This window comes from Macaca thibetana, chromosome 6 (genome assembly GCF_024542745.1).
Source record: "Macaca thibetana thibetana isolate TM-01 chromosome 6, ASM2454274v1, whole genome shotgun sequence".
In the NCBI taxonomy this organism is placed as follows: domain Eukaryota; kingdom Metazoa; phylum Chordata; class Mammalia; order Primates; family Cercopithecidae; genus Macaca; species Macaca thibetana.
Genome location: NC_065583.1, coordinates 110,092,683 through 110,118,372, shown reverse-complemented (window position 1 = coordinate 110,118,372; position 25,690 = coordinate 110,092,683). Strand labels below are relative to the sequence as shown.

The 25,690-nt window shown below is 41.3% G+C and overlaps 1 protein-coding gene across 2 annotated transcripts in view; it reads right to left on the bottom strand.

Moving 5' to 3' along the window:
• Positions 1 to 10,853: 10,853 nt before the first annotated feature.
• The window catches only part of LOC126956548 (survival motor neuron protein), a 31,559-nt gene continuing 16,722 nt past the window's right edge, over positions 10,854 to 25,690 (bottom strand). The window contains exons 4-9 of one of the 2 annotated variants that reach the window (XM_050793591.1): positions 25,258 to 25,458; positions 24,949 to 25,101; positions 23,089 to 23,184; positions 21,669 to 21,779; positions 11,899 to 11,952; positions 10,854 to 11,426 (exon numbers count right to left, since the gene is read on the bottom strand). In XM_050793591.1, the coding sequence (XP_050649548.1) occupies positions 11,902 to 11,952; positions 21,669 to 21,779; positions 23,089 to 23,184; positions 24,949 to 25,101; positions 25,258 to 25,458 (612 nt within the window). In that variant the 3' untranslated portion in view covers positions 10,854 to 11,426; positions 11,899 to 11,901. Of the gene's footprint in view, positions 11,427 to 11,898; positions 11,953 to 13,645; positions 18,974 to 21,668; positions 21,780 to 23,088; positions 23,185 to 24,948; positions 25,102 to 25,257; positions 25,459 to 25,690 lie in introns of those variants that run through there. The other variant, XM_050793590.1, reaches the window with a different exon arrangement.

Below are 25,690 nucleotides of genomic sequence, written 5' to 3'. Positions count from 1 at the left end.
TTTTAAAAATAGCCAGGCATAGTGGTGTGCAACTGTAGTCCCAGCTACTTGGGAGGCTGAGGCAGGAGAATTGCTTGAACCCAGGAGGCGGAGGTTGCAGTGAGCCGAGATCATGCCACTGCACTCCAGCCTGGGTGACAGAGCAAGACTCTGTTTCAAAAAAAGTAAAAATAAAATAAAAATATACAGATGCTCCTCAACTTACAACAGGGTTATATCCTGAAAAACCCATTGTAAGTAAAAATATTGTACGTCAGGCATTTAATATACCTAAACTACCGAACATCATAATATGTTAAAAACTCGTAAGATTCCATGCAAATTATTTGTCCAGAGCTTCTTCTAAGGGCTTTTAGTTCAAGCAGGGGTCAGTAAAGTATGGCCCTGGACTGTCCAGCCCTCAAGCTAAGAATGGTTTTCACATTTTTTAAAGCAACAGAGACTATCAGTGGCCTACAAAGCTAAAATATTTACTCTGTTGTTTTACAGAAAATGAACTTCTTCTATGACAAAATACTTTTGAATCATAAGCTCATCACGCCCTTTATTCTAGTTTACATCAGTCTTCAAAGGACTCCCAAGTCATCCCTCATTGACCCAGCACCTGTCCTCATGGTTGTAAGCCCTCTCTCCCTTCCTCCATCCATCTCTTCCTGTCTCCCTTTCTCTTTCCCTCTCTCCCTTCCTTCCTTTTCTTTCTTTGATAAAGAAAAGAGGTTTAGATGACTCACGGTTCTGCAGGCTTCACAGGAAGTATGGTGCTGGCATATGCTCGGCTTTTAGGGAGGCCTCAGGAACTTAAAATCATGGTGGAAGGTGAGCACACATGTCACATGACAAAAGCAGAAACAAGTGAGAGACAGTGGGGGGGGGGGCAGGTTCCATACACTTTTAAATGACCAGATCTCATGAGAACTCGGTATCAACACAAAGATAACACCAAGCTATGAGGGATTTGCCTCCATGATCCAAACACCTCCCACCATGCCCCATCTCCAACACTGGGGACACAATTCAACATGAGTAGAGACAAATATCCAAACCATATCATTCCACCTCTGGCCCCTCCCAAGTCTTATGTCCTTTTCATATTGCAAAATACAACCATGCCTTCCCAACAGTCCCCCAAAGTCTTAACTCATTCCAGCATTAACTCAGAAGTCCAAAGTCTCATCTGAGACAAGGCAAATCCCTTCCACCTATGAGCCTATAAAATGAAAAACAAATTATTTACTTCCAACATACAGTAAGGGTTCAGGGGTTGGGGAAATATTTCCATTCCAAAATGGAAAAATCTGCCAAAAAAGGGGGCTACAGGCCCCATGCAAGTTCAAAACCCAGCATGCCAGTCATTGAATCATAAAACTCCACAATGATCTCCATGTGGCATGCTGATATGAGGATTGGGCTCCCAAGGCCTTGGGCAGCTCTGCTCCTATAGCTTTGCAGAGTTCAGCCCCTGAGGCTGCTGTCACAGGCTGGAGTTGATTGCCTGTGGCTTTTCCAGGTGCAGGGTACAAGCTGCTAGTGGCTCCACCATTCTGGAGTCTGGAGAACAGTAGCCCTCTTCTCACAGCTCCACTAGGCAGTGCCCCAGTAGGGACTCTGCATGGGGCCTTTAACCCCACATTTCCCCTCCACACTGCCCTAGTAGAGGCTCTCTGTGAGGGCTCTGCCCCTGCAGCAAGCTTCTGTTTGGACACCCAGGCTTTTCCATACATCCTCTGAAATCCAGGCAGAGGCTACCAAGAATCCACCATTTTTGCATTCTGTGCGCCTGCAGGCTTACCACCTAATGGAAGCTGTGAAGGCTGTGGCTTATGCCCTCCAAAGTAACAGCCCAAGCTATACCTGGGCCCCTTTGAGCCCCTGCTGGAGTTGGAGCCATCTGGATGCAGTGTTCTGAGGGTGCACACAGGGCCCAGCTCAGGAAAACATTCAGTCCTCCTAGGCCTCAGGGCCTATGATAGGAGGGGCTGCCCCATAGGTCTCTGAAATGCCTTTGAGGCCTTTGCCCCATTGTCTTGGATATTACCACTTGGATCCCTTTCAGTTATGCAAATATCAACAAGTGGTTGCTCCACAGCCTGCTTGAATTCCTTGATGAGAAAGTGTTTTCTATTTTTTTACCACATGGCTAGGCTGCAAATTTTCCAAACTTTTAGGCTCTGCTTCCTGTTTAAATGTAAGTTCCAACTTTAAATCATTCATTTGCTCCCACATCTCAGCACAGGCTGTTAGAAGCAGCAGGCCACATCTTGAATGCTTTGCTGCTTAGAAATTTCTTCTGCCAGATACCCTAGGTCATAATTTTTAAGTTCAAACTTCCACAGATCCCTAGGGCACAAACAGAATGCAGCCAAGTTATTTGCTAAGGCATAACATGTGACTTTTGTTCCAGTTCCCAATAAATTACTTGTTTCCTTTTGAGACCTTGTCAGCCTGGACTTCACTGTCCATATCACCATCAGCATTTTGGTCACAACCATTTAACCAGTCTCTTAAGAAATTACAAACTTGGCCAGGTGCGGTGGCTCACGGTTGTAATCCCAGCACTTTGGGAGACCGAAGGAGGTGGATCACGAGGTCAGGAGATCGAGACCATCCTGGCTTAACATGGTGAAATCCCGTCTCTACTAAAACTACAAAAAATTTTTAAAAATTGGTGTTGGGTGCCTGTAGTCCCAGCTACTTGGGAGGCTGAGACAGGAGGATGGCATGTACACAGGAGGTGGAGCTTGCAGTGAGCCAAGATGGCGCCACTGCACTCCAGCCTGGGCGACAGAGAAAAAAAAGAAGTTCCAAACTTGCCAGGAGTGGTGGCTCACGCCTGTAAACTTACAGTCAGGCCTCTGAGCCCAAGTCAAGCCATCGCATTCCCTGTGACTTGCACATATACTCCCAGATGGCCTTAAGTAACTGAAGAATCACAAAAGAAGTGCAAATGCCCTGCCCCACCTTAACTGATGACATTCCACCACAAAAGAAGTGAAAATGACCGGTCCTTGCCTTAAGGGATGATATTGTCTTGTGGGATTCCTTTTCCTGACTCATCCTGGCTCAAAAAGCTCCCCCACTGAGCACCTTGTAACCCCCACTCCTGCCCACCAGAGAACAACCTCCCTTTGACTGTAATTTTCCTTTACGTACCCAAATCCTATAAAACGGTCCCACCCTTATCTCCCTTCACTGACTCTCTTCGGACTCAGCTCGCCTGCACCCAGGTGAAATAAACAGCCATGTTGCTCACACAAAGCCTATTTGGTGGTCTCTTCACACAGACGCGCATGACACTTAGCACTTTGGGAGGTCGAGGTGGGTGAATCACTGAGGTTAGGAGTTCAAGACCAGCCTGGCCAACATGGTGAAACTCCATCCCTACTAAAAATACAAAAATATTAGCCAGGCGTGGTGGCGCATGCCTGTAACCCCAGCTACATGGGAGGCTGAGGCAGGAGAATCGCTTGAACCTGGGAGGCAAAGGCTGCAGTGAGCCAAGATCACACCACTGCACTCCAGCCTGGGTGACAGAGCAAGACTCCACCTCAAAAAAAAAAAAAAAAAGTTCCAAACTTACCCTCATTTTCCTGTCTTTTTCTGAGCCCTGCAAACTCTTCCAACCACTACTCACTACCCAGTTCCAAAGCTGCTTCCACATTTTTAGGTATCTTTATAGCAATGCCCAACTTCTTGGTACCAGTTTTCTGTATTAGGGCATTCTTATACTGCTATAAATACCTCAAACTGGATAATTTACAAAGAGGTTTAATTGCCTCATGGTTCTGCAGGCTTTACAGGAAGCATGGTGCTGCCATCTGCTTGGCTTCTAGGGAGACCTCAGGAAGCTTACAGTCATCGTGGAAGGTGAAGGGGTAGCAGACACATCACATGGTAAAAGCAGGGGTAAGTGAGAGAGCTAAACTCCTGCTTTTTGGTCACATATATATCCTAACCTGCTCCAACTCCCTAAATCCTTCCACTGTGTCCACATGGGTAGAATCTCCTATATCCACAACTTATGTCAACATTCCTTCTACCTTCTTGATCTAACTCCTTATTCTCAGGCTTTATTTTTTTAACCATGACCCACGATTAATAAATTTTCCATCAAAACGCCATACGCACATACATGCACACACATATGCGTATACACAACTGAAGTTCCACAAAACAAATCTTACTAAAATAAAGCTATATCCGATGATTTTATTAACATCCAAATAAATGAAAATTCAGAAATACAAAGTTCCATGAAAGAGTTGTTTATATGCACTGTCAACTGTTCGCGTATTCTTATGTTCTCTCCCTCCAGGATTTTACCTCCTCCATTCCACCAAAACAGCTCTTATGAGGGTCACCAATGAGCTCCACATTGCTAAATTCGTGAATACTTCTCAGTCCTCACTTTAGTTGACCCGTTAACAGCATTTGACCTATTGGTTTTCATATGGCCCATCATCCCCTCTTCCTCAAAACACTGCCTTCATTTGGCTTCCAGAGCATCCCTCTTGATTTTCCTAACTCACTGAGAGCTCCTTCTTAGTCTCCTGCACTGTTTCTCTTCATATCTGATGTCTAACCACTGAGAGAACCCCAGAGTTCTCCTCTGACGTCTTCTCTATTTGATTGCACTTCCTCAGCTATCTCCTGTAGTTGAATAGCTTTAAATTCTGTATCTATACTAACTTCTACATTTCCACCTCTAGCCCAGACCTCTCCTCTGAACCATATTTTTATTTTAATAATATAGATGGGGTCTCACTTTGTTGCCCAGTCTGGTCTTGAACTCCTGGGCTCACATGATTCTCTTGCCTTGGCCTCCCCAAGTGCTGAGATTACAGGCATGAGGCACTGCACCTGGCCTGGACTCTATTCACATCCAACTTCTATTAATGGGCATCTCAATTTTCACATGTTCAAAACCCAACTTCTTTCCTGCCACAAAAGTACTCCTTATGTAGACCTCCATCTCATTAAATTCTGACTTTATTTTTCCAGATGCATAAGCCAAAAATCTTGGAGTTATACTTGACACTCCTCTTTCATACACCACATGTAATCAATCTACTGGAAAATCCTGGTGGCTCCACTTGGAAAATATACTCAGATCCAACCACTGCTACCCACACTGGCTCTAACTAGTCAGCCTGCTTCCTCCATTGAAACCTATAGTGTATTTTCAACACAGCAATCAGAAGTCTCTTTGTGTAAGTCAGATCATGCTGTAACTTGGGTTCAAAACCTTTCAACAATGGACTCCCAACTTAAAGTAAATGCTGAAGACCTTACTGTCGCTGACATATGGCCTGATCCTTGACTACCTCTCTTAGCTCCATCTCTTTAATCTCTCCTCCTTACTTCCACTCCAGCCACGATTAACTCCTTGTTGTCCCCCAAACATGTTAAATACACTTGTGTCTTAGGGCCTTTGTACTTGTTATCTCCCTCGCCTGGGATACTCTCCCTCTAGTTGTACCTAGAACAGCTGAATCATCGCATAATTGCTAAAAGGACAAGTGACAATGTGACAATGTTCTTTCATCTTTTATGCCTGTACACCAGAATTTACTTGAAAAAGTTTGTAAGGGGACAAGTATGGAAGACAGATATGTATACAAGGTAACAGGAAGGTAAAGATTATTTGAAAAATGAAAACCAATCCACTGAAAGTCATTCTAACTGGTATTTATAAATGTAAAAACAAAAATGTTTTGCTGTTACGTAACAAAGAATATAGCCATCATCTATCACTTCAACAAAACTATAAGCCCTTAAGTTTTCAAAAGTATTGCAGTTTGGACAGGTGTCGTGGCTCATCCCTGCAATTCCCAGCACTTTGGAAGGCAGGAAGATCACTTGAGGCCAGGTGTTCAAGGCCATCCTGGGCAACACAGTGAGACCCTATTCCTACAAAAAGTAAAAATAAATTAAAAAACAAAAAGTATTGCATTTTGACCAAGTGAATTCATGAAGAATAAAAATAATAAGGTAGAACATGGTAGAGATGCATGAAATCCAAAATCAGTATTTATAAGGTAGGTATGTTCCAGATTCATGCATAACGAACAGTTGCTTTCAAAGGATGTAATGCCTTTTAGGTATACATAAACATTCAAAACAGGGAAAATATGGGAAAAAATTTGGGTCTCCTATATTTGGATTCTCATTAAAATTGGTAGCAAAGTTGATTTTCGCCATCCCTTTATTCTTCTGTAAATAATTTATAAAATGACTTGAGGTAGTTATGTTCTATAAAGTTGCCACAAACACGCAAATTAGTGAATACTTAGCCATTGTTCTAAGAGAAATACAGGGTTAGGTTCCTGTAAGCCTTTGGTCACATTTTCTTCAACTTATGAATACATAACCTTGTTTTATATCTGTTTCTGTTTAAAGACACATTACTTAATAAATATAGACCTGGCAGGGTGGCTCATACCTGTAATCCCAGCACTTTGGGATGCCAAGGTGGGCGGATCACTTGAGGTCAGGAGTTCAAGACCAGCCTGCCCAACATGGTAAAACCCACCTCTACTAAAAATACAAAAATTAAGCTGGGTGCAGTGGTGGGCGCCTATAATCCCAGCTACTGGGAAGGCTGAGGCAGGAGAATCGTTTGAACCTGGGAGGAGGAGGTTGCAGTGAGCCAAGATTATGCGACAGAACTCTAGCCTGGGCGACAGAGTGAGACTCCATCTCAAAAAATATAATAAATAAATAAATATTGATGACTCATCATCATCTAAGTCCCACTAAACAGTACTAAACTCATGACGAAACAAACGTTATCTAACATATGTATTCTCTAAGGCACCTCACAGCCCGCATGCGCCTCGGAATACCATACTATATAGCACTTCAGCACAATACTTGGGAATCACTTTGAACAGTAAAATCCCAAACAGAAGGCACAAAAATGTGAAAAATGTAGAACTATATAAACTGCTTTTGAAAAGGACACTTGTTTATAGTAAGAAAGCTAAACAAAAAACATTGTTCAACCCCAGCTGGGAATATCTGGGTAAGGTTCTCAAATTTTTCACCTCTGTGTATGTCCATGAAAACCCATGAAACTGCCATGAGTATTGATGTTAGGTTACAAATAAATTTTAGCAAGTAGGTACCTTTACAAATACAGATTCCACAAATGATGAGAATTGACTGTAAATAAAATTTTATAAGCAAAAACTGTGAAAATAAAAACAAATACCTAAAATGGTAACAGGAAGACCATATAAACAACAAAAAATTAAAAGTTCTTAAACACACGAAAAGGTGCTGAACTCACAATAAGATAAAAATTTATAAATATGAGATAATCATTTTTATTCAATTGACAAAGATTCAAAGGTTTGATAAATTATTGGCTATTTTGTGGGAAACAAACTCTCCATGTTGGTATAAATATAAATTAATATAACCTCTACTGAGAACAATTTAGTAAACATTTATTAAAAATTTAAATGTAGGTCGGGTGCAGTGGCTCACGCCTGTAATCCCAGGACTTTGGGAGGCCAAGGCGAGCAGATCACAAGGTCAGGAGTTCGAGACCAGCCTGGCCAACATGGTGAAACCCTGTCTCTACCAAAAAAATACAAAAATTAGCCAGGCATGGTGGCGTGTGCCCGTAATCCTAGCCACTCAGGAGGCTGAGACAGGAGGACTGCTTGAACCCGGGAGGTGGAGGTTGTGGTGAGCTGAGATCACGCCATTGCACTCCAGCCTGGGCAACAGAGCAAGACTCCATCTCAAAAAAAAAAAAAAATTTAAATGCAATATCCTCTTCAACACAGTAGTTCTAATTCTAGATACTTAATCCTAAAGATGCTGACTGTACTATTAAATAGCAAATGATTAGAAACAAACTGTCATCCACAAGAGCTCAATTCATTAAGCGTGGTACACACCTATCTATAAGAATATCCTATAAGTGCTTAAAAGAATAAGAGTTTTAAATACTGATATGGTGTGTTCTCTAAGATATATTGGCAGAAAAGCACTTATCTATTAAAGAACATTGTATGAATTACCTCTAAAGATAAAAAATTTTAAAAGTTCAAAAAGGGTAATGATGATACATCATGATACAATTTAATTAGTGTTTTTTTTTTTTTTTTGAGACACTCAGTCACCCAGGCTGGAGTGTAGTGGTATGATCTTGGCTCACTACAGCCTTCGCCTCCCGGGTTCAAGTGGTTCTCATGCCTCAGCCTCTCCAGTAGCTGGGATTACAGGCGTCCACCACCATGCTGAGCTAATTTTTTTTTTTTTGTATTTTTAGTAGAGATGGGGTTTCCACCATGTTGGCCAGGTTGGTCTCGAACTCCTGACCTCAGGTGATCCACCCACCCTGGCCTCTCAAAGTGCTGGGATTATAGGTATGAGCCACTGCCTCTAGCCTTAATTACGTTTTAAAAAATTCACAATAAATGTACACACAAACATTTTAAAAATCACAAAAGGGTACACTGAAAAGTGTACAGAAGGGCTGGGCATGGTGATTCATGTCTGTAATCCCAGCACTTTGGGAGCCTGAGGTGGGAGAATGGCTTGAACCCAGGAATTCGAGACCAGCTTGGGCAACATAATGAGATCATGTTGCTACCAAAAAAAAAAAAAAAAAAGTGTACAGAAGCAGAGAAAAAAAAAAAGTGTACAGAAGCAGAGTTGCTCGTTTTTTTGTTTGTTGCTTTTGGTTTTGTTTTTTTGAGACAGGGTCTCAGTCTGCTGCCCAGGCTGAAGTGCAATGGTGTGAACATGGCTCATTACATAGCCTTAACCTCCTGTACTCAAGTGATCCTTTTGCCTTATCCTCTCCAATAGCTGGGACTACAGGTATGCACCACCATGCCTTGCTAATTTTTTAATTTTTTGTAGAGTCAGGGGTCTTGCTTTGTTGCTTACACTGGTCTTGAACTCCTGGGCTCAAGTGATTCACCCGTCTCAGCCTCCCAAAATGCTGGGATTACAGGTGTAAGCCACTGTGCCTGGCCCAGAGTTGTTCTCAGTAACTTTTTTTTTTTTTTGAGACGGAGTCTCGCTTTAGCCCAGGATTGAGCACAGTGGCGCGATCCTGGCTCACCACAACCTCCACCTCCCGGGTTCAAGCAATTCTCCTGCCTCAGCCTTCCGAGTAGCTGGGACTACAGGCACGTGCCACCATGCCCGGCTAATTTTTGTATTTTTAGTAGAGACGGGGTTTTACTATGTTGGTCAGGCTGGTCTGGAACTCCTGACCTCAGGTGATCTGCCCGCCTTGGCCTCCCAAAGTGCTGGCATTACAGGTGTGAGCCACCGCACCCAGCTGCTCTTAGTAACTTTTGGAATTTGATGTCTAAATTGAATCCATTATTTCAAACAACACAAGACTTAAGTTCATAAAAACATTTTTAAAAACTTAACTCTGGGTCAGGCGTAGTGGCTCACACTTGTAATCCCAGCACTTCGGGAGGCTGAGGCGGGTGGATCACCTGAGGTCAGGAGTTCAAGACCAGCCTGGCCAACATGGCGAAACCCCGTCTCTACTAAAAATACAAAAATTAGCCAGGCTTAGTGGCACATGCCTGTAGTCCCAGCTGTTCGGGAGGCTGAGGCAGGAGAATTGCTTGAACCTGGGAGGCAGAGGTTGTAGTGAGCCGAAATCATGCCAGTACACTCCAGCTTGGGCAAGAGTGAGACTGTATCGAAAAAACAAAAAAAAAGTTAACTCTGTAGTTTATTTCTGTTAATGGCAAACCTGCAGAAAAGCTAAACTTAGATGTCTCAAAGTAATCTCTGTCTGATCCCTTAATGAAGGATCTCTTCAAACACAGCAACTTGTGCCTGTCTTCTGAATGTAGGTACAGCTATGGCTGTAGAACAGACCATGTAATTTTCATCTAGATTCCTTACAACCACAAGGACAATTGTTACAGTTAAAGCCAGAGAACTAGCTCAGTTTTGACTTTATTACTAGGATAAGTCCAGTCAGGTAGTGTGGTGGCTTTGATGTTTTCTGTCTATATCTAAGGGGGAAGCCGCTTCATTATTCGATATTAAGATAAATAGGGCCTCGGTCAAACACCATTATGATTAACTCAACTTTCAAAGCCATTTACCTAATGTAGGATTTATTAAGTCTTCTTCAAAATTTGCAAGAATTACAACTAATGCCTAACCTGTCATGATGAATTAAAGACTGATCCAAAAATAACTGACATTTCTCTTCCATTTGCTCTCTTCTTTGACAATCCCACCAGTCTATGCTCTAAGTTCATCCTCGACTTCCAAAAACTGCCAGATATTGTAGACACCATGAAGAATAAGATGTAGTACCTTTCTTCTAATGAAAGAGGAAATACAGATATAAACAATATATAAACAATAAACATAATATGTGAAAAGCTATGTATAGAAATAGAAAAGCCAGGCGCGGTGGCTCATACCTGTAATCCCAGCATTTTGGGAGGCCGGGGTGGTCAGATCACTTGAGGTCAGGAGTTTGAAATCAGCGTGGCCAACATGGTGAAACTCCATCTGTACTAAAAATACAAAAATGAGCGGGATGTGGTGCCACATGCCTGTAATCCCAACTACTCACGTGGCTGAGGCACGAGAACCTCTTGAATCCGGGTAGCAGAGGTTGCAGTGAGCTGAGACTGCGCCACTGCACTCCAGCCTGCGCAGCGGAGTGAGACTCTGTCTCAAAAATAAACAAAAATAAGAATATGTAAAGACATGAAAAATGTGACATTAAGTGGGAATACACATGCACATACACAAAACGCTATGGTGGCATCCATATCAAAATATGGGCCAAAGAGCAAAATAATATGCAAAAAACAAATACAATCACAGACACATAGCTAATTTTAAAAAAAATATTAAATATTTTTATTATATCCTTTTAAACATACAGAAGATAGAAAAAAACAGTACAATGAACAGCCATGTCCACCAGTTAGATTCTGTAACATTTTGCCACATATGCATCACATCACACATTTTGTTAAACCATTTTAAACATTTTAAGACGTTCTAACACTTCATTCCTAAATGCTTAAGTATGCAAATTAAGACAGTCTTTTATAAACTACAACACCCTTCTCACAGCTCATAAAATTACCAATAATTATCCAGTATCATTCAAAATCTAATCCACATTCCAATTTTCTCAACTGCCTCACCACCGTGTTGGCCTCCCACCCCCACCCCAGTCTTTTACAGATGGTTTTTCAAAATAGGGCCCAATAAAATATTTCACATTGCATTTGGTTATTACATAACTTTTAATCTGGAAGAGTTACCCACTCCACTTCCTTTTTTCTTTCCCAACACTGGTATTTTGAAGAAATGAGGCCAGTTATCTTCTATAACACTTCACATTCCAGATCTGTCTGATCGTTTCTTTAGTGGTATCATTTAGTGCTGCTCTATGCCAGCATTTCCTGCAAATGAGAAATTAGAACCAGAGGCTTGACGAATTCCAGTTAAACCATGTCCTCTGTGGACAGCAGTTAAACTTGACTAGAGCACTTCATATGTCAGAGTGTACAGTGCAGTATGCCTAGATTATCTCGTATCACAATAAAAAAACATGTCTGCTGGTCTGCCTACTAGTCATATAAAATGGCATCATATCCTAAAGCTCTTTATTGTGAAAGTATGTTTATTCCACACAACCAACCTGTTAAGTATTTGGTGCAATGATACTTTGACACCATGCGAATTCTAGTAGGGATGCAGATTAACCTTTTATCTAATAATTTTGGCATCAAAATTCTTTAATATTGATTGTTTTACATTAACCTTTCAACTTTTTAACATTTCAACTTTTTAAGTGTTCAAAAACATTTGTTTTCCACAAATCATAAAGTTTTACAAAAGTAAGATTCACTTTGATAATGTTGGTAGACTTACTCCTTAATTTAAGGAATGTGAGCACCTTCCTTCTTTCTGATTTTGTCTGAAACCCTGTAAGGAAAATAAAGGAAGTTAAAAAAAATAGCTATATAGATATAGATAGCTATATACAGATAGCTTTATATGGATGTTAATAAGCATTTTGTTTCACAAGACATTTTACTTATTTTATTCAATAAAATATGATCAGAAATTAAGTTGATAGTCTTTTAATCAACTTAAAAGTTTGAAAGTTATCCCAAAGAAAACAACTATTAGGCTGCAGTTAAGGTTTCCTTGCAGTGGCTCATGCCTACAATCCCATGACTTTGGGAGGCTGAGGTAGGGGGATCACTTGAGACCCAGAGCTTGACACCACCCTGGGCAACATAATGAGACCCTGTCTCTATAAAAAATTTAAAAAGTATGCTGGTGCGGTGGCTCAGGCTGGGTGCAGTGGCTCATGCCTATAATCCCAGCACTTTGGGAGGCCAAGACAGTTGGATCACCTGAGCTCAGGAGTTTAAGACCAGCCTGGCCAACACAGCAAAACCCCATCTCTACTGAAAGTACAAACAATTAGCCAGGTGTGGTGGCAGGGACCTGTGAACCCAGCTACTTGGAAGGCTGAGGCAGGAGAATCGCTTGAACCCAGGAGGTGGAGGCTGCACTGAGCCGAGATCACACCACTGCACTCCAGTCTGGGTGACACAGCGAGACTGTGCCTCAAATAAATAAATAAATAAATGGCCAGGTGCAGTGGCATATCCCTGCAGTCCCAGCTACTCGGGAAGGTGAGGTGAGAGGACTGCTTGAGCCCTGGAGGCCAAGGCTGCAGTGAGCTGTGAATGTGCCTTTGTACTCCAGCATGAGCAACAGAGTGAGACCCTGTCTCTAAAAAATAAAATTTAAATTTCAAAAATTTAAAAACATTGCTGGGCACGGTGGTTCATGCTTGTAATCCCTGCACTTTGGGAGGCCAAGGTGGGCGGATCACCTGAGGTCAAAGTTTGAGACCAGCCTGACCAACATGGAGAAACCCCAACTCTACTAAAAATACAAAACTACGCCAGGTGCAGTGGCTCACACCTGTAATCCCAGCACTCTGGGAGGCCGAGGCAGGTGGATCACAAGGTCAGGAGATCTAGACCATCCTGGCTAACACGGTGAAACCCCATCTCTACTAAAAACACAAAAAAATTAGCCGGGCATGGTGGCGGGCGCCTGTAGTCCCAGCTACTTGGGAGGCTGAGGCAGGAAAATGGTGTGAACCTGGGAGGCAGAGCTTACAGTGAGCTGAGATCCCGCCGCTGCACTCCAGCTTGGGGGACAGAGCGAGACTGCCTCTCAAAAAAAAAAAAAAAAAACAAAAATAAACAAACCTAGCTGGGCGTGGTGGTGCATGCCTGTAATTCCAGCTACTCAGGAGGCTGAGGCAGGAGAAATGCTTGAACCCAGGAGGCGGAGGTTGCAGTGAGCCGAGATCGCGCCATTGCACTCCAGGCTGGCGACAGGGCGAAACTCCATCTTAAAAATTTAATTAATTAATTTAAAAAAAGATTTTTCTTCCTTTTTTTATTAAGATGAAGTTTTGCTCTTGTTGCCCAGGCTGGAGTGCAATGGTGTGATCTTGGCTCACCGCAACCTCCGCCTCCCGGTTTCAAGCAATTCTCCTGCCTCAGTCTCCCAAGTAGCTGGGATTACAGGCATGCACCACCACGCCCAGCTAATTTTGTATATTTTTTTAGTAGACACCGGGTTTCTCCATGTTGAGGCTAGTCTCTAACTCCTGACCTCAAGTGATTCGCCTGCCTCGGCCTCCCAAAGTGCTGGGATTACAGGCATGAGCCACCATGCCTGGCCTATACCTTATTTTCATCAAATAAAATATATGACCTTAAATTACTTGTGTCATACTTATTAAAATGAGACCATTAAACACCAGTATTCACTAAAAAAAAAATTAAAGTCAAAAATTAATACTAAAACATTTGTTTTTCTTGTCAGATCTAGCCCAAATGTTCTCTTTTCTGGCTTCAATGCTTTCTATCTTTTCCTACACGTATACTAGCTTGCAGCAGCGGCTTCCCACTTCATTACTAATCTACACCTAAGAGACCATAAGATGTATTGAAAGATTTGTTACTAATGAGTATCAAAGTTATAACCTATTTTGTGTTATTTCAACAACATTACTCTTAGTCATTTGTATTCTGCTTAGGTTTCTAAGACAAAAAGATAGAGGTTAAGAGCTAGACTCAGAGCCTATCTCAACCACATGGCTTCAGTAGAACAAAGGTTAAGAATTGCTAGCTTAAGGCAATGACATATTAAAAACACTTAAGGCCAGGCGCAGTGGCTCACGCCTGTAATCCCAACACTTTGGGAGGCTGAGGCGGGCAAATCACGAGGTCAGGAGATTGAGACCATCCTGTCTAACACGTGAAACCCTGTCTCTACTAAAAATACAAAAAATTAGCCGTGCATGGTGCCACACACCTGTAGTTCCAGCTACTTGGGAGGCTGAGGCAGGAGAATCGCTTGAACCCGGGAGGCAGAGTTGCAGTGAGCTGAGATCACATCACTGCACTTCATTCAGTCTGGGTGACAGAGCAAGACTGTCTCAAAGAAAAAAAAAGAAAACCACTTAGGCTGGGCCAGGGAATGGGAATGGCTGGCTCCCACCTATAACTGCACCATTCTGAAAGGCCAGGGTGGGAGGATCACTTGAGCCCGGGAGTTCAAGACCAGCCTGGGCAACACAGGGAGACCTCATCTCTATTAAAAATTTAAAAAATCAGCTGGGCGTTGTGGCTTGTGCCTGTAGTCCCACCTACTCAGGAGGCTGAGGTGGGAAGGTCACTTGAGCCCGGGAGATTGAGGCTACAGTGAGCCATGACTGTGCTACTGTACTTCAGCCTGGGAGACAGAGTAAGACCCTGATTCTACTTTTTAAAAATGTAAAGAAAAAAATTCCTTTCTCAAAACAACAACAAAAAAACACACTAAAGCTGTTGGAAAACCTAACCATCAGCAGTGGCTTGTTCTTTTTGTTTATTTAGAGACAGCATCTCTCTCTGTTGCCCAGGCTGGAGTGCAGTTCAGACAGAGTAGGGACAGGACTCAGTGTCTCCTTCCCCTACCCCGATCCCCCACCAAGGACCTCTACTGCAAGCTGGTGCAGGGGAGGCCCCATGGCCAGCGGAGACCCCAACCAAACCATTTGGATCATGCACCACAAATCTTACTCAAGGGGCCATACCTACTGATTATGATGCCTTGGAGCTAAAATAAGCAGCTCCCATCATAAATCTCACTCAAGGGAGTTAGCTCTATCTCCAGCATACACACAAGGCCAGAGAAGGACCAATCCTTAACTTAGCTTCATTATAATACTAAAAATCACACCTGGGGTGGAGATGTAACATGTTAATGTGACATGCCAGGCATGAAGAAGCATGTTATGAAACTGCACAGGTGCTAAAAGTTCCCTGCTTCTACATACATAAAGTCACTCTTTTCCCACTGTAGCCTCTTAAAAACTGCCTTTCCAACTCCCTCTGGGGAGCCAGCCAGAAATACTCTCTCTCTCTTGTGCTGCCATCCCTATGCCTGGGCATATGGTCCAATAAAGCCTTACTTGGGAAAACTCCTTTGGCCTCACAATTTCTATTGCATTGAGAGCCGAAGAACCCATGGTCAGTAACACAATGGTGTATATCATAGCTCACTGCAGCCTTAAACTCTTGGGCTCATGCAATCCTCCTGCCTCAGCCTCCCAAATAGCTAGGATAACAGACGCATGCCACCGTGCCTAGCTAATTTTTAAAGAAAATGCTTGCAGACACAGGCTGTTACCATGTTGCCCAGGCAAGTCTCCAACTCCTGGCCTCAAGCAATCACTGCACCTCGGCCTCCCAAAGCACTGGGATTACAGGCCTAAGCCACTGTGCCCAGCTGGCTTATGTTTTTAAATGATAAAAATTTCCAAGAGACAAAAATGCAGGCTCAGGAAAGTGGAATTTCCTAACACTGCTGAAGTTCATATGTTTATATTTTAATTAATTAACTTTAATGAATGCATATATGCAAAAAATATTTCTAAAAGTAAAGATCATTTCTCTAGGTAGCTAGAATTTGTGGCAAATATTCTGGAAAAGGCGCTGCCCAACAACTGCTGCTCAAACTCCAGTAAAAGAAACAGAAACATCTGGATGTTGTTGGTCAAGAGGCTCATGCTTGTAATCCCAGCACTTTGGGAGGCTGAGGTGGGTGGATCACTTGAGCTCAGGAGTTCAAGACCAGCCTGGGCAACATGGTGAAACCCCATCTCTACAAAAAAAAAAAAACACAAAAATTGTACGTGCGGTGGCTCACGCCCGTAATCCCACCACTCTGGGAGGCCGAGGCAGGCAGATGACCTGAGATTGGGAGTTTGAGACCAGCCTAACCAACATGGAGAAACCCGGTCTCTACTAAAAATACAAAATTAGTCAGGCAAGATGGTGCAAGCCTGTACTCCCAGCTACTCAGGGGGCTGATGCAGGAGAATCGCTTGAACCCGGGAGGCGGAGGTTGCGGTGAGCTGAGATTGTGCCATTGCACTCCAGTCTTGGCAACAAGAGCGAAATTCCATTTCAAAAAAAAAAAAAAAAAAAAAAAAAAAATTAGCCAGGTGTGGCACATGCCTGTAGTCCCAGCTACTCAGAAGGCTGAGGTGAGAGGATTGCTTGAGCCTAGAAGGCGGAGGATGCAGTGAGCCAAAATTATACCACTGCATTCCAGCCGGGATGACAGTGACACTGTTTCAAAAAAAAAAAAAAAAAAGGTCAGGCGCAGTGGCTCACGCCTGTATTCCCAGCACTTTGGGAGGCCAAGGGGGGCGATCATGAGGTCAAGAGATCGAGACCATCTGGCCAACATGGTGAAACCCCGACTCTACCAAAAATACAAAAATTAGCTGGGTGTGGTAGTGCATGCCTGTAGTCCCAGCTACTTGGGAGGCTGAGGCAGGAGAATCGCTTGAACCCAGGAGGCAGAGATTGTGCCACTGCATTGCACTCCAGCCTGGCGACAGAGCAAGACTCTGTCTCAAAAAAAAAAAAAGTCCTGACTTTTCAGTAAAAGTCAAAAGTCTACTGAAAAACCTACTAGGTTTTAATAACAGTTCTATCAAGTACCTGAAACAGGAATGTTTAAGTACAATTTAACTCTAATTTTTCATCCTTATCAACCTTCAAATCAACTATATTCTAACACATAAGTGCATTCATATTTTTAAATTATTGCTAGAACCATCAATAATAAGATCCATAACTATCTAGAGCTATGGTAAAATAGGCATTTTCAAATTGTACTGGTGGCAATGCATATAGGAATAAGAATTTTGGAAGGCAAGTTGTCAGCGTGTATCAAAAGCTATTAAAATGTTTATACTTTTTCACCTGATAATGATACTTCCTAGTCATAAGGAAATAATCTACAAAAAAACTTTATATATAAAAATGGTTATCTCATTATCAGAGTTAAACCTTGTTAATGTTCAACATTTGGCAAAATACCAACTTATTCTGAACCAAATTTATTCTGAACCAGGCACTGTTCTAAAGGCCACAGATACAAGATACAAGGACTACAAGACAGACAAAGTCCCTGCTCTCACAGCACTTACATTCTACTAGACATAAACAGATAAAACAGGAAAGAAAAATTATATCAGGGAATGACAAATGCTACACAGAGAATCTAAGTGGGATAAAGTGACAGAGAATGAGGGGGTGTCACTTCCAGAATGAACAGGGAAGGTGAAATTTAAGATGATATCTGAATGGCAAGAAGCCAGACAAGTGAAATCTGAGGTAGGGTTTCCAGATGAAAGAATATGAGTGCCAAGGCCCTGAAGAAGCTATAAACCTGGTATATAAGAGGAAGAAAAGAGGCCAGTGTTGCTGGAGCAGAGGAAGAGAGAGCATGAAATGAGATTTAGGCAAAGAAACTGGCAAGAAATACAACATGATATACTTTGCAAACCAGGGTAAAAGGTTTGGATTTTAACCCAAGTGTGACTGGAAGCTATTGGAGAGTCTTTTAAAGGAAGAGGTGGGATCTACTTTACATTTTTAAAATATTACTCTAGCTTCTGTATGAAAAATAAATTTAGCAGGGTGAGACATGAGATTTGGGAACTACTGCAGTAAGGTAAGAGATTATGATGATATCCTATTATCCAGAAAATACAAAGAGCTATTAACACTCAACAATAAAGACAAACCCAATTAAAAAAAAGCCAAAAGATTTGAAAAGATATTTCTCCAAAGAAGATATATAAATGACCAGCAGCATCTTATGAAAAGATGCAACATCATTCAGTCATTAGGAAATGCAAATTGAAGCCACAGTAAGGTACCATTTCTCACCCAACTAGGATGGCTATAATCAGAGACAACAATAACTGCTGAAGAGAATGTGGAGAAAGAAGAACCTTTATACACTGTTGGTGGGAATGTAAAATGGTACGGCCACTTCAGAAAACAGTTTCGAAGTTCCTCAAAGAGTTAAACACAGAGTTAGCCTAAGAGCCAACAGTTACACTCCTAGTTGTATACCCAAGAGAACTGAAAACATGCCCATACAAAATTTTGCAAACAAACATTCCTAACAGCATTATTCATAATAACCCAAAGAGGAAACAACCCAAACACCTTTCTGGATAAAATGTTCTATGTCCATATGATGAAATATTATTCAGCAACAAAAGATACGAAGTACTGATATATGGCTTCAATATGGATGAACCTTGAGAAACTTACGCTAAGAATCCAGGTATAAATGGCCACATATTGTAGAATTCCATTTATATAAAATGTCCAGAATAGGCAAATCCACAGAAAGTAAATTAGTGGTTCTCAGGAGCTGGGACGACAGGATATTAAGGAGTGAATTCTAATGGGTATGGGGTTTCTTTTTGGGTAATGAAAATGTTCTGGGCTGGGCATGGTGGGGAAGTGGCCTTGCTGAGCCCGGGAGTTTGAGGCTACAGTGAGATATGATCATGCCACTGCATTCCAGTCTGTGTGACAGAGCAAGAGCCCATCTAAAAAAAAAAAAAAAAAAAATTAGCCAGGTGTGGTGGCGGGTGCCTATAGTCCCACCTACTCAGGAGGCTTAGGCAGGAGAATGGGGTGAACCTGGTGGGGGGAGCTTGCAGTGAGCCAAGATCGCGCCACTGCACTCCAGCCTGGGTGACAGAACGAGACTCTGTCTCAAAAAACAAAACAAAACAAAACACCAAAAAACAAAAACAGCACAAACAAATGTTCATAGCAACATTATTCATTATAGCTCCAAAATAAAAACAACCTAAATGTCCATGAACTGATGAATGGATAAAATGTGATATAACCAAACAATGGAATATTCTGCAATAAGAAGGAATGCAGTACTGATGCATGCTACAGCATGGATGAATCTTGAAAATAGTAAGCTAAGTGAAAGAAGCCAGACACAAAAGACCACATATCGTATATTTCCATTTATATATAATATCGAAAACAGACAAATTCATAGAGACAGAAAGCGTACTGACTGCCTAGGGGTGGGGAAAATGAAGGTAACAGTTTCTTTTTGGGGTGATGAAAATGTTCTACAATTGTAGTGATGGTTGCATAACTGTGAAAACCAAAACCACTGACTTGTATATTTTCTTTTTTATTTTATTTTATTTTTTGAGACGGAGTCTCGCTCTGTCACCCAGGGTGGAGTGCAGTGGTGCAATCTCGGCTCACTGCAAGCTCCACCTCCTGGGTTCACACCATTCTCCTGCCTCAGCCTACCGAGTAGCTGGGACAAAAGGCGCCCGCCACCATGCCTGGCTAATTTTTTTTGGATATTTAGTAGAGATGATATTTTCACCATATTAGCCAGGATGGTCTTGATCTCCTGACCTCGTGATCTGCCTGCCTTGGCCCCCCAAAGTGCTGGGATTACAGGCGTGAGCCACTGCGCCTAGCCAACTTGCGTATTTTCAAAGGTAAACTGCACACCATGTGAATTATATCTCAAGAAAGCTATTTAGAACATAAATTATACCAGTACTTTATATTTATATTATATATTTTTTCTTCAACTATTTCATAATTTAAAAAACATAAAAGCTTAGAGTATTACAGTCATAACTGATCTCAAAACAAATTACAAGCTGTTTATTTGTTACTTTTTGGTCATTAAAATGAGGAATTCATGATACATACAAATATACCAAGGTTATACAACAACAACTGACGAGTGACTTTTTTTTTTCCCCCAAAATTCTCACTCTGTTGGCCAGGCTAGAATGCAGCGGTGTGATCTCGGCTCACTGCAACCTCTGCCTCCCAGGTTCAAGTGATTCTCCTGCCTCAGCCTCCCAAGTAGCTGGGATTATAGCTGCCCGCCACCACATTGAGCTAATTTTGTGTATTTAGTAGAGACAGGGTATCACCATGTTGTCCAGGCTGGTCTTGAACTCCTAACCTCAAGTGATCCACCTGCCTCAACCTCCCAAAGTACTAGGATTATAGGTGTGAGCCACTGTGCCAGGTCTTTTTCTTTTTTTGAGATAGAGTCTTACTCTGTCACCAAAGGTAGAGTGCAGTGGCACAATCTGAACTCACCGCAACCTCCGTCTCCCTGGTTCAAGCAATTTTCCTGCCACAGCCTCCCAAGTAGCTGGGATTACAGGCATGTGCCACCATGCCCAGCTAAATTTTTTTTGGTATTTTTAGTAGAAACGGGGTTTCATCATGCTGGCAGGCTGGTCTTGAACTCCTGATCTCAAGTGATCTGCCTGCCTCCGCCTCATAAAGTGTTGGGATCATAGACATGAGCCACTATGCCCAGCCTTAACTTTTAAATAAGAATATTAAAGGGGGCACACACAGATGATACATTTAAAAACGTACACCTTTAAGTCAGTTGTTTCTTCTATATTAATTTACTAAAAATTCAAGTGTCTATAATATCACATCATAATTTTAGCAGGGCACATGAGCTTCCTTCTAAAAATAATTTTAAATGTTTTGACTAAAATACAATAGAACATGTCTGTAGGAGACTAATGTATAAAGTGACAAGTTTGAAGCCATACTCCCCAAAGTTCAATGTGGTACATATTACCCCAGATCTTTGTGCATAAGAAGAATTTCATTTTTCTTGGGAGGCCGAGGCAGGTGGATCACGAGGTCAGGAGATCGAGACCATCCTGGCTAACATGGTGAAACCCTGCCTCTACTAAAAAATACAAAAAATTAGCCGGGTGTGGTGGCAGGCACCTGTAGTCCCAGCTACTTGGGAGGCTGAGGCAGGAGACTGGCATGAACCCGGGAGGCAGAGCTTGCAGTGAGCCAAGATCGCACCACTGCACTCCAGCCTGGGCGACAGAGCAAGACTCTGTCTCAAAAAAAAAAGAATTTCATTCTTCTTTTATGAAAAATTATCCCATCTTTTCCATTCCCGTACAATCAATTTCAAATCAAAGCAGATATTAAAACATTATTTACAAAAAGTATAACTTCAATTCAAAAATGTATAATCAAAATAATCTAACAGCAGCATGAAAGCTTTTAAAAATTAACTACAATTATACTTAGGGACAATGCAAGAGTAATTTAAGCTTCAGACAGATAGTTGTACTTTATTATTTTTTTTTTAGTAATATAAAGAGAGAAGCAAGTAGTATTTTGTAAATTTACAAAACAAAGTCACATAACTACAAAAAAATTGTCAGGAAAAGATTCTGAGTGATTACTTACCATATAATAGCCAGTGTGATAGCCACTCATGTACCATGAAATTAACATACTTCCCAAAGCATCAGCATCATCAAGAGAATCTGGACATATGGGAGGTGGTGGGGGAATTATCTGGAGACAGAAAAAGATGTTACTTATATCCAGTAAACAAAAAAGTAAAGTCTGGAGATTTATATTATACAGTGAATGCTAGATATTAATTGTATGTTTGCTTAGATCATCTCCTACTTAAATTTCTTTTTTTCCCCTAAACAAAGACGAGGTCTTGCTATGCTGCCCCGACTGGTCTCAAACTCCTGAGCTCAAGTGATCCTCCTGCCTTGGCCTTCTAAAGTGCTGGGATTACAGGCATGAGCCACTGTACCTGGCCTTAAATTTCTTAATATAGCTAGCATTTGGAGAAAGCCAACTAATAACAACAAAATACCAACAAAATTAAATTTAACAAGGATCAAAAGACAGTGACATAAAAATTTAAACATTTTGATTTAGACTATATATCTGTTCCACTATGAAGCTATGAGTAAAAAAAAGTCAAGCATACTTTCATGCTTTTTCTTAATACACACACACACAGACACACACACGTGCGCGCGCACACACACAGCTCACATATCATTTCAAGGGCCATTTTAAGCAAACATCTTGGGTAGAACATCTGTCCTAACCCCATCCCAATACACAGTATGCCAAAAAGTATCTTTGTATCTATTGTTAATACCTAAAAATCTAACATTAGAAATCCAGTTTACAGCTGGGTGCGGTAGATCACGCCTGTAATCCCAGCACTTTGGGAGGCCAAGGTGGGTGGATCACCTAAGGTTAGGAGTTCAAGACCAGTCTGGCCAACATGGTGAAACCCCATTTCTACTAATAATACAAAAATTAGCCGGGCATGGTGGCAGGCGCCTGTAATCCCAGCTACTCGGGAGGTTGAGGCAGAACTGATTGAACCCAGGAGGCAGAGGTTGCAGTGAGCCGAGATCACACCACTGCACTCCAGCCTGGGCGACAATGGCAAAACTCTGCCTCAAAAAAAAAAAAAAAGAAAGAAAAAGAAATCCAGTTTACATCAGAAGCTAACATCCAACTATACCTAGAAGGGCAAACACTAATCCCTTATATATGGTATAATTAAATCCCTTCTAACAGGAACTACTTCCCTATAGACTAGATACCAACTTCTGCCAGGAAAGAAGCAGGCAACCTAGAGCTTAGAGCTGGGACTACAAGAGCACTGCATTTGGGTAACAGAAAGGCATTAAAAACAAACAAAAAACCCTGGAGGTTTAGTTCAAATTTCTACCCATTAGAATCTGGCCCAAGGGATGGTCTACAATGACATTTTCCGATCCTCTATTCTGCTAATTATCAAATTGTATATGAAAGCAAAATCTAATCTATACTCTTTTTTACTTACTGGTGGTCCAGAAGGAAATGGAGGCATCCAGCATGATAGTAAGTGGGGTGGTGGTGGTGGCGGCGGCGGTGGTGGGCCATTGAATTTTAGACCTGGCTATAAGGAATATTTCAAATGAAAATTAACTTACCAATTTCAATATGATAGGAATAAAAAGGACTCAAAACGAAAGGATAAAAATAATTACCCAGAATATTTGTATTATACATATCAAAAAGATTAAGTGAAATTTCATGTACCAAATCCTGAAGTCAAACCGACTCATAAGTCAAATGACAACCTCTGGATTTTTCTCATTTCCTTTCTATGTAGACATTAAGGAAGTAAAACAAAATAAGAGTGGTAATTACCTAATAAATCAGAAGACAGTCTATTCAGCAAAATTATTTCAATCATAAAAGACTATATCCCGAATTTCATTAACTAAATTGTATAATGTTTTTATGAAAGCCTGTTTAGCTATATATGCTAACTTAAAGCACATACTGTGAAAACTAGCAAATCTCTCACCTTATAAAAATCAGCCCCCTGAGACCAATGAAGCATGATATATATATTCTAAGAGGATACATCATTTTAGAGTCAAGAAACTATAATATAATGTAAGCCTCAATAAGAACATTATCACGGAAAATCTTAAAACTTTTGATGAGTCATGCTTGATTTTTAAAAATGAGTGCCTAGGCCGGGCGCCTGTAATCCTAGCATTTTGGAAGGCCAAGGTGGGGAGATCACTTGAGGTCACGAGTTCAAGAGCAGCCTGGCCAACATGGTGAAACCCTGTCTCTACTAAAAATACAAAATTAGCCGGGTGCAGTGGCGGGTGCCTTTAATCTCAGCTACTTAGGAGGCTAAGGCAGGAGAACAGCTTGAACCCAGGAGGTGGAAGTTGCAGTGAGCCGAGATGGCGCCACTGCACTCCAGCCTGAGCAACAGAGCAAAATTCCATCTCAAAAAAAACCACAAAATTTGCCTAAATACCATCCCCTCCATGGAAGAATCACTACTTTACACAAAAGAACTAGAAAGGGACAAGCCCTTAGGTTCCATGACATAATCTAACCTATAATAAAATCTTTTTAGAGTTGATTTCTGTTACTTATAACCAAAAGGACCATAAATGAAAACAATATTTACATGTGAACTCTACAAAACAATCTGAGAGCGCCTCAGGATTTTATCTGTATTAGATGTAAATAAAGTGTTCTTATTTTACATATCTTATACAGGTAACATGGGAAACAACAGCGTATCATCCAGCTAATGATAAATTATTATTACACTTTTTTTTTTGAGATGGAGTCTCGTTCTGTCGCCCAGGTTGGAGTGCAGTGGCACGATCTTGACTCAGTGCAAGCTCTGCCTCCCAGGTTAACGCCATTCTCCTGCTTCAGTCTCCCGAGTAGCTGGGACTACAGGTGTCTGCCACCATGCCTGGCTAATTTTTTTGTATTTTTACTAAAGATGGGGTTTTACTGTGTTAGCCAGGATGGTCTCCACTCCTGACCTCGTGATCCGCCCGCCTTGGCCTTCCAAAGTGCTGGGATTACAGGTGTGAGCCACCGCATCTGGCCCACTATTATACTTTCTAACTTATATAAGTGTACTAATTATCAGTCTAATACCTAATACTCCACAAAAGTAACCAGATAAATCTTTCATATAAAGCATTGTTGCATCCACTGCAGTGTCTAACTTTTTTTAAAAATTAACTATTTTGCATCACCTTATTTCCTTTTCAAAAAATTCTTGTGTATTTAAGCTACAAAAATTTCATGGGAGAGCTACAAATTAGTTAACAGAGAGGTTATATGTCCCGATATTAACTATTTTCTGGAAAACCTTTCATACAAGGTTTACCTTTCCTGGTCCAAGTCTTGGCCCTGGCATGGGGGGTGGTGGAGGGAGAAAAGAGTTCCATGGAGCAGATTTGGACTTGATATTATCTGATTTACTTCCAGGAGACCTGGAGTTCTCACTTTCATCTGTTGAAACTTGGCTTTCATTTTCATTCTTTAAAAAGAAAAAATATGCAGGTTTTTGTTATAAGAGTGTCATTAAGAAAAAATTAATGCCTCAGTGGATCAAACTGACAACTATATATACTGTTTAACAGTTTCTCATCTAGTCTCTGCTTCAAGAAATTGAATTTTTTTTTTGTATCCTTACCTCTTGAGCATTCTGTTCTATATTATTAGCTACTTCAGAGATTGGGGAAAGTAGATCGGACAGATTTTGCTCCTCTCTATTTCCATATCCAGTGTAAACCACAACACAGGTTTCTCTCTTAAAATCAACCGAAGCAATGGTAGCTGGGTAAATGCAACCGTCTTCTGACCAAATGGCAGAACATTTGTCCCCAACTTTCCACTACAAAAGAAATCAAAGATATATACATGCACACATTTCTTTTGAAGAGGGCAAACTAACATCTTGTTTTGATCAGTGTGGAGGCAAAGGATAGAGGGTAGACACTTGGAAGGCAAAATAATGTAATGAGAAAGGCTTGGGGTCTAAATACATAAATCTGAATTCCAACTCTCGCTTTTATAATCATGTACAAGTTTCTGAATCTCTTTGAGTCTTAGTTTCCCTATCTTAT